This window comes from Chenopodium quinoa, unplaced genomic scaffold, assembly GCF_001683475.1.
Source record: "Chenopodium quinoa cultivar QQ74 unplaced genomic scaffold, ASM168347v1, whole genome shotgun sequence".
Classification (NCBI taxonomy): Eukaryota; Viridiplantae; Streptophyta; class Magnoliopsida; order Caryophyllales; family Amaranthaceae; genus Chenopodium; species Chenopodium quinoa.
This window is the reverse complement of record NW_018742730.1, coordinates 1,499,864-1,509,534: the sequence shown is the minus strand read 5'-3', so window position 1 is coordinate 1,509,534 and position 9,671 is coordinate 1,499,864. Positions and strand designations below refer to the sequence as shown.

The 9,671-nt window shown below is 31.7% G+C and overlaps 1 protein-coding gene across 1 annotated transcript; it reads left to right on the top strand.

Annotated features, from left to right (window-relative positions):
• Positions 1-2,715: 2,715 nt before the first annotated feature.
• Positions 2,716-9,210, top strand: LOC110723401 (aldose 1-epimerase-like). The gene is made up of 5 exons (XM_021902755.1): positions 2,716-3,276; positions 4,246-4,295; positions 7,790-7,913; positions 8,001-8,108; positions 8,386-9,210. The coding sequence occupies exons 1-5, from the start codon at positions 3,039-3,041 to the stop codon at positions 9,009-9,011; spliced, it is 1,146 nt and encodes a 381-aa protein (XP_021758447.1). The 5' UTR covers positions 2,716-3,038; the 3' UTR covers positions 9,012-9,210.
• The last annotated feature ends 461 nt before the right edge of the window (positions 9,211-9,671 follow it).

Sequence of the window (9,671 nt, the reverse complement as noted above, 5' to 3'; positions counted from 1 at the left end):
GGGCATCCAAAAAATGAAATTTGACAATTAAAGTAAGACAATAGGAACAAAATAGATTACTTTCTAATAATTACGTGGTAAATAATATTGTAAAAACGGGGTTTAAATAAACTAATAATCTCGCTGTATCATAACCTTCAATAATCTCTTGCACAAAGGATATTGGATATACTTGTATTTCGTCTTGACAATTTTGACCAAGATGATTGATATGTTCATTGGTTAGACATTTGATTTAGTTGATTTAGGCCTTGTTCTCTTCACCTTTAAAAAAAAAAATATTAAGTAAAAATAATTTCAGTTCAGCAAAATTAATTTCACTTCAGTAAAAATAATTTCAGTTCAATAAAAATAAGTTCGTAAAATTCACTTTTCTTAAAGAAGAATTATAATAGAGAATCAATAAATTCTATAAAAATAATTTAAATTCAGTAAAAATAATTTCAGTTCAATAAAATTAAGTTCAGTTCAGTAAAAATTAGTTCAGTTCAGTAAAAATAATTTCAGTTCAGCAAAATTAAGGTGAATCAAACATGACCTTATATCTTTCCAAGATTATGAACTACTTAATCAAGAATTTTTTATGCTTATCCAAGGAGTCATTGTTAGTTGTCAATCTTGTTATTGACAAACACAATCGAGACACATTGATAGCTAATTCTAACATATCAAATTCAATGATTATATTTTCTCACATAAGATATCTTTTTTTGATATCCTGGATATTTATATATTTATTTACGTTTACCATGTCTCTTTTATTCTTTCTTCTTTTAATTGATAATTTCCTCATTGATTATATTCTAGTCTCTTATTAGCACGATCATCTTAATTAGTTGTATTTCTAGATTCATATAAGCAATGAATAGGGTCAAAACAAGATAGACCATGCTTTTCATTAAATACTTGGTACAACTTTTGAAAATTCCTAATCTTATCCAAAATGAACTAATGAACTTTACTAGTCTAGAATCTAACTTATCGTATTTAATTTGATCTAATTTTATGCTTATCTAAAATATGAACTTACTTTTTAGATATGAATTAAACTTTGGAGTAATAATTTAGTTGCTATAATAAAAACTTTAGTGGTCACTAAATATAATTATACTTATTAACATGATAAATCTTCTTTGAGCTTTAAGTACATACATTTTCTTGCCCTACATTGTTCAAAATTCGTTTGCTACAAACAAAATCTTTCATTATGTGATCTTATTGGCCATAAACTTAATTTTTGTGCACACGAATATCATTATCATTATCATTATTATTAATTATATTATTTCTAAGAAAAAATGGTTTTAATAATCAACCGATTTATTTTTAATTATTATATTATCTATTATTCTTTAATAATCCAACGTAGTATTAGGCCATAATATTAGGGGATGGGGCCATATGCAAGATCGTTGATGATGAAAAGTCATACAAGTCTTGTGAACTTGGATACAAAGTAGTCATACAGTCAACTTAAGTGGCGTAGTATTAGGATAAGACTGCATTGTTACCAATATTAGTTACAACACCTAACTGACTTTGTTAAAGATTAGCTTCATAAGTTGGAAATAAATGTATGAAATGGTGTATAGTATATTAGGTACTGTTCATATTTTCTTAATTTCAGTTCATTTTAGCTCTAATCAGTTTAGTTCCAATCAGCTCAGTTTCTAATTTCCTTCTCTCATAAAATATTCATTTCATTTCAGTTCAGTTCAGTTCAGCTCCAATCATTTCAGTTTATTTCAGCTTCAATCATTTTAGTTCAGCTCAGCTCAGTTCAGTAAATGTGAACAAGTCCTTAGTATGATGTATGACATGTTATGTGCCTTGTCTTCAACTAATCGTGTTCAAGGTTCAATTTCAAAGCTTTTAACTTATAATTCTTGATCTTGAATTAATTCATTTGTCAAATGGTGCTGAGAATTAAATTTGGAGCTTTTAGTAAAGTCGTGAATAATATTATAATTTTAGGTAGATATAAACGAGATTATTGATTAAAATGAAATTTTTTGTATACCGTGCTTAAGGGTCTATTCAGTTCAGCTTAATTTCAGTTTAGTTTAGATCTAATCAGTTATGTTCTGTTCTGCTCTGTTCAGTAAATGTGAACATGCCCTAGTTCTTATGCCTAAAAATCAAAGTTTGTTTTTTAAAAATTTCTAGTCAATTGATTTGTATTTTATAATCTATACAATTGTTTCAAGGTGTGATTCATTTTTTTATTTTTGAAACTTAAGAATATTTTTAGTGGTGATATGAATCATCATGTATATCAGTATATTAGTTATATATATTATCACCAATGATTTGAAATAGGTCAATAATTGGTATAGTTCAAAATATTTTAATTTACACAACTTCAAATAACGTAAATAGCTTGGACTATATTTGGAATTTGTTATATATATTCGGGTGCACCGTATACCCAACTAATCCAAGATTAATTTTTATTTTTCATTTGATAATTAATTGAAAAACAATCATCAAAATGAGAACAATATACTCTTAGGACCTGTTCTCATAGACTGAACTGAAATGAATATTTTATACGAGAAGGAAATTAAGAGCTGAACTGAACTAAACTAAACTGAAAATAAACGTACGAGAACATACCATTACCCAGCTATATATAACAATCTCTCAACTATATTAGTCAACCAGCCCAACCAACCATCTCGACAGATCTACTCATATCTCATAATCATCCATCACATTAATCCAATTCTAATGCCGGCAAAAAAGATAATTTCTTTCTATACAACTCAAAGTTTAAAACAAGGATCAGCTTGTCATCATAACAATTTTTTTATCCTTGATAATCCTATCTTACCTTTACTTTTAATAGATTTTATCTTTCAAAAGATAGAGCCAGATTAAATTACGGAGTATAAATCCAACAAAAAAAAAGTATTCCTAAGTGGGACCTATATATTCTTTTAAACCTCCCAATTCTATATCTCAAATAAACCTTTAACACCATAAAAGCAAAAATATAAAATTCTTTAAGGTCAATTCTTCAAACTTGAAGCCTCAAAATGGCTAAAAACTCTAATTTCATTATTTTGTGTTTAACTCTGTTTTCTTTGAGTTTAATTAGTTCAATTACAGCAACAAATCCTGAAGTTTCTCATATTTTAAACCACCAACATCGAAAAAATCACTCAAAAAGTAAGCCTGAAATTGGGGTTTATGAGTTGAAGAAGGGAAATATCTCTATTAAGGTCACTAATTATGGTGCTACTATTATGTCCGTCATTCTTCCTGACAAAAATGGTAAATTTTTTTCTTTTTTTTCAGTTTCATTTGTTTTTGATTTCATGATTTTTGATTGATTTATTTATTTATTTTATTGGGGTTTTAAAGAAGTGTTACTCCGTATTTCTTTCTGTTTGGGTTTTGCATTGTTTTGGGTTTTATTAGATTTCTCGTGAGTCGTAAAGGACAATGATGTATACAAAATTTAATGATCCCGATTTTTCATGAATTTGGGTTTTCTAAATACATTTTATCTTGCAAGAGAGTTTCATGTGTTTTACATTTGTTCTTTATGTGGTATAATTTCTATTTTTGGTTGCGAAATTTATGCAGTCTTGCCGTATTGGTAAGAAAAGAAGAAATTTGGTTTCTGTATTTGTTTTCTTGGTTTACTAGTTGCATTGGTATCCTGGTTCTCCACCTTAACAAATACAGAAAATAATCAATGAAAAAAAAAATGAAAATTGGATTAAATGATTAAGTGGTGGCATTTGAAAATATGAATACTACTCTCTGTTTTTAAAGACTTTATTAGAGTCGATAGTATATACAATGTGTTATTTTAAAAGTTCTATCATTTAGAGAATATATTTAATTGTCTTTATTGACACATTTCGACAAAATACTAAATTACTCCCTAATAGAATTGCAAAATTTCTTTCCTGATAATTGAAGAAATTAAAATTTTATTAAAATAGAATTAACTAAAGATTTTTAGAAACAAATTATGTTTAGTTGGTCATATAATAATTTTGATGTAAACCCTCCAATAAAGCATTAAAAAGAAATGGAAATCATGCGTTGATATTTTTATTTTTATTTTTTAAAAAATTTTGGTGACATTAAATAATGTGTTTTAGTTCTATTGATGTTTGATGACTATTATAATTCATATTTTTCTTTTTGAAAGATTTTTTTTTTTTAAATACTTTTCAATAATGATACTCTGTATTGATGTCTAATTATTATAAACATCTATAAATACAGGGAAGCTGGCTGATGTGGTTCTCGGTTATGACTCGCCAAAGGACTATGTGGTACGTATATTATTCACCCAAATCAAAATTTCTCAAAATAAATCAAGTTTGTTTATTTTACCAACTCATAGGCTTTTTACAATGACCATAATGTTTTGGCCATTGGGCAAATGTTTAAATTTATTAGTCTTTATCATATCCGATTTTTACATATGGAGTATTAATTTAAAATAAGTTGAAGTGTAAGGAGTAATTGGTATAGAGGTAAAGTTTGTATTTAAATGTATATCAAACTCTTATGAAAGACTCTTAAAAATGGGAATTCCTTCCGTGTATCCACTTTCAAAGAGTCTAGCCTCTTAAGTTTGACTAAGGGTATGTTCTCATTGACTGAATTCAGCTGAACTGAACTTAACTTAACTTATTAGAGCTGAACTGAACTTAACTTAACTTATTAGAGCTGAACTGAACTAAACTAAATATTTTATAAGAGAAGAAAATTAGGAGCTGAATTGAACTGAACTTATTAGAACTAAAATGAAAATAAACGTATGAAAACAGACTCTAAGTTGAACTATGTCGCATGTGCGGATATTAGTTAATAGCACTATATCTTTAATAGTGCATCAAATAATAAGAGATATCGACGTATTGTCTTTAATTAAAACCATGGACCCCGTAGGAAAAGAGATCTTGAGAGCAATGATATGGGCGTGAGAACCTGACATGATTTCTTTGCATCTTTGCACGTTGGTTTACTTGGCTAAAAGCCTAAAATATGTTGTAATTTGCAACTTTGCACGTAATTTGCTTGGCATTTATTAGATGATTTTTCCAAATATTGTTCTCAACTCTTGTGCATAATGCATTACCACATTTTATTGCCCACCAAATTAAAAATTAAAGAAAATAAAGGCAAATTATGAACATTTATTTATTTTTTTCTCGTGATATGTGAATTAACTTTTGTACCTATTAAATATTGTATTTTATAGTAACTGTACTAATTTAGTTTTTCATTCTTTTTTTCTTCAATGTTTGGTACTCCTTATCCTAGTGAATTTTATAAGGGTCAATCTGTTGTCTTGAGAACTTGATTGTAGGCATACTCATTAAACAATTTATGTGATTGCGAATATTGTGTTTCCCCATCAAGTGTACAATAATGAAACCATATAGGCAAATATTGATTTTTTTTTGTGAATTGCTAAATACCGCCAACATTTTTTATCAAACCGCCAACAAAAGTGATGAAGGGACAAAACTACCCTTACTCATCCCCACTTTGCTTTCTCTCTCTTAAGTGCATCAATCCTCAAACTCAACCGTCAAACTCGCTCCACAAAAGCAACCATCATTGCCACCACCACTCACGCCTCCACAACCACCACCACTCACGCCTCCACAACCACCACCATGCCACCATGACCACAACCACCACCATCACTGCCCGCAACCTCCAAGGGGTACCAGTTTTTTTGTTTAATTTTTTTTTTTGTTGCTAAAATTCCCAAAGAACCAGGAGCAACAACCATTGAAGAAACAACCCACCACCTACCCTCGTCGGTAGGAAGGTGGTGGTTTCCTTTTAAATTCAGCAACCAGCACAACCGATACGCAAAACCGGTCATCCGGGACGGTAACCGGTTTCCAGAGTCGGTTGACCATGGTAACCGGCGTGCAAAACCGGTCACCCATGACGGTAACCGGTTTCGAACGCCGGTTACCATGGTCAACGAACTCTGGAATTCGGTTACTCTCCCGGGTGACCGGTTGTGTTGGTCGCCGGGGATTGTTAAAAAAAATTGAGTGAGATGACAAACTGGTATTTCCGACCACCATGATGCCATTTAATCACCTCCAATCCTTGCTGCCGCTGTCCTTCTATCTCTGACGAACAACCGCTGCTTCCCTTCACCTCCGACGTACAGCCGCTGTTGTGGTTGGGAAGTGGTGGTTGACTTGCGCCCCTAATAGGTGACGAGAGAGAAACAATAAAAGAGGAAGATGGAGGTGGGAATATAGTAAGGGCATTGGTGTCCATTCACCTTAAATGTTGGCGGTTTTGATAAATATTGTTGTCGGTATCCTCTTCAAAATTCAAGTTCTTAGTCACTTGAACGTTGTGCCGACATAATTTAATATAGGAGTTGCGTTTAGTATTTGCTCTATTTTTAATTATATTTTGATTTCGGAATCACTAAAATGATGATTGAATTTTCTAACATGCTCTCCATCTCACCAATGGGTGAGATAAGACGAATATGCTTAACCTAACCTATTTTGAGGATAGGCTCCATCACTTCCGTGATGTTTAGATTATGACCCCACCATCAAACCACTAACCCAACCCAATTACTCTGATTATTTATAGTCAATTGACAAAGAAGAGCCCCATATGGATTAGCCCAGTTACTCTATTAACCAGTTTTCAAGGCCACATAAACTAAGGGTTTGTTCTTTTCGGCTTAATTTTATTTCAGTTCAGCTCCAATCAGTTCCTGTTCAGCTCAGTTCCAATCAGTTTAGTTCAGTAAATCAGAACATACCCTAAGAGCCACGAAAAAAAAAAACAAAAAAATAAAGAAAACCTTTGCCACCATCTTTGTCTTATGAGTTGTGAGGTTGTGCACCTAAAAAACCGTAATATTGCGTATATGTTTAAGATATGAGATATAATATAAAAATTATTGTTAGAGATACCAGAAGTATATAAATATTAGTACAACACATTAACTGGAAAGTACAAAGATTTTGTTGGTCAACCAAGAGTCCGAGACAAACTGCATATTTTATGGTTGATACTCTTGGAGCTCAGCATGTGTACAGCACATTAATCACATGCATTGGACTTTGGATCAACATGAAGTTAAATGTTATTGATACTATAATATTATTAATCTTCACTTCTTTGGAAAAATCTAATAAATACATTAAACATCTAGAGCGTTAGGTTATCCAGAAACAACACAAGAAAGCATCCTTTGTATGTCCGCATTGTTGTCACATTATTTAAGAATCGGGATTTACATAGGTGAACAATCTTGTAAAATTAAAACCTAACTATTTATGAAGTATATGATCGAAACTGTACTCGTTTTATGTATACTAAAGACTGATCAGTATTTATGTAGATTATGAGTAAATAAATACCTGGTTATTACGGAGTAGTTCTCAATGAACTAAAAAAAATGTAACAATGATTAATTTGTTCAATATATCAGATAAACCCGTACTCAAAACATAAGAATTCTACATTTTAGACTAGTAAAACTTGATATGAATGTCGTTACATTACACTGTAGCCACTGAACAAAAATGAATGAACATGCTGATATGTTATAAGGAATTTCGATCTGACATGGTTAAATCTTGGATCAACCATTGTATTGTCGTGACAAAAGTTTTGAGTTGTTAGGGGGTGTAAAATAAGGGTGTTCAACTTCAAGAAAAAATTTTAGTTTGATTGTAGGAATTGTCTTGTTGAAGCCGTTTATAATTTCCAGAGAAAGCTGTATGTATCTTTTGTCTGATATAATTTCTACTTAATTCAGAATGACACAACATACTTTGGTGCTCTTGTTGGGCGAGTTGCTAACAGAATCGGTGGTGCAAAATACACTTACGAAGGGGTGACTTATAAACTTGTTCCAAATGAGGGAAAAAACATTCTTCATGGTATATATTATTCCACTGTTAAGTTCTGCCAAAACAAAAACTTATGCTGTATTTTTCAGCTTCATTTACATTTTTTCATTGTTACAGGTGGCCCAAAAGGATTCAGTACGGTTACCTGGGAGGTAGATCAGTACTACCCGAAAGCTCCTTCTCCATATATTAGGTTCAGTTACTTCAGTAAAGATGGAGAAGAAGGTTAGTTGTGACTCTCACGAGCATTTCCATGATTTCTAATGTAGCTTATGATATGTAGGCAGTAGTTTTTTGAATGCGATTATTATAAAACTAAAAACAATCAGTACATGCTGCTTAAGATTAATTATGGAAGGAAAACAGAACTTCATTGACTCACTATGCTTAAGACAATGAACTTTATTGATTAGGAGCAGCTGGTTTTTAGTTTTATTTTTTTATTTTTTTTTTAAATTTTTTTTTACATATGTAACATAAATGGTGCCACAAAAATTTGCAGGTTTCCCAGGTAATCTTAAGGTAAAAGTGGCATACAAGATAGTTGATGAAAACCATCTGTCTTTCACGATGACAGCAAAAGCTTTGGACAAGGCAACTCCAGTTAATCTAGCCCAACATACATATTGGAACCTTGGAGGCCACAACAGCGGCAACATTCTAGCAAATGATGTTCAAATCTTTGGTTCCCAAATCACTCCTGTTAACGATCAACTCATCCCAACTGGCAAGCTCGAGAAAGTTCAGGGAACACCATACGATTTCCTCAAATCCCATGCTGTAGGAAGCAAGATTAACGAGCTTCCAAAAGGATATGACATAAATTACGCGCTTGACATTTCTAATAAAACAGGTCCTATGAATCGAGTTGCTATCGTTAAAGACAAGAAGTCAGGGAGGGTGATGGAGTTGTGGGCAAACAAGCCTGGAGTACAGTTCTATACCGGTAACTTGTTGAAGCACGAGAAAGGTAAAGGAGGAGCCGTATATGGACCTCATGCTGGTTTGGCTTTGGAGACTCAGGCTTTCCCTGATGCAGTCAATCACCCGAATTTCCCATCAGTGATGGTTTCCCCTTGTGAACATTACAAGCATCACATGTTGTACAAGTTTTCAACCACCAGTTAATAATCAGTTTATGGAGAGATGGATCGAGAATTTGTGTCTTACGGCATTTAACTGTTTTTTAAAATTGTGAATTCCTAAGCTTGGTTGCTTAATGTTCATTTTGATAGGCCATTCTATTCTCCCTGTTCTTTCTTGTGTGTATACCAAGGGTAAACAGTTTCAATAAAATTGTTTTCTAATAAATTTCTTCCCCCTTTAATTTTGTTGAGGCTGATGATGATTTGATTTCATGTGTATCTTGCAAAACTAATCCGATGTAAGCAGTGAAGTTCAAGGATGATGTTGAGGAAACACTATCTTGTCTCAAACACAAGATATGAAACTAATATTACATTGAATGAGACTACTCACACAAAAAGTGATATGAAACTAATAAAAAATCAACACTATTATTGTACATTTTATTTCAAGTAACAGGTTCAGGCATCGTCCGGTTTGCACACTAGTTATCATTTCAAAAACCGCAATTATAATAACTATGATAATTCTTTTTTTTTTTTTTGTAACTAGTATATTTGCTTGGGCACATATTAATTTAAACCTATACAAGAATATCCTATACCTTTAAAAATCGCATGTTGATCGTCATTAACATTATACATGGTATGTTTCTTGGGCTCCAATTGCTGACATTTGTTCCGTTTTTTTTTAAGGGAAGCT

What these genes read in the sequence shown, in the direction of transcription:
- LOC110723401 (XM_021902755.1), top strand. Translation starts at nt 3,039, where the DNA reads ATGGCTAAAAACTCTAATTTCATTATTTTGTGTTTAACTCTGTTTTCT. An exon ending in CATTCTTCCTGACAAAAATG is followed by an intron (nt 3,277 to 4,245) that starts GTAAATTTTTTT and finishes CTATAAATACAG; the next exon opens with GGAAGCTGGCTGATGTGGTT. An exon ending in CAGTAAAGATGGAGAAGAAG is followed by an intron (nt 8,109 to 8,385) that starts GTTAGTTGTGAC and finishes AAAAATTTGCAG; the next exon opens with GTTTCCCAGGTAATCTTAAG.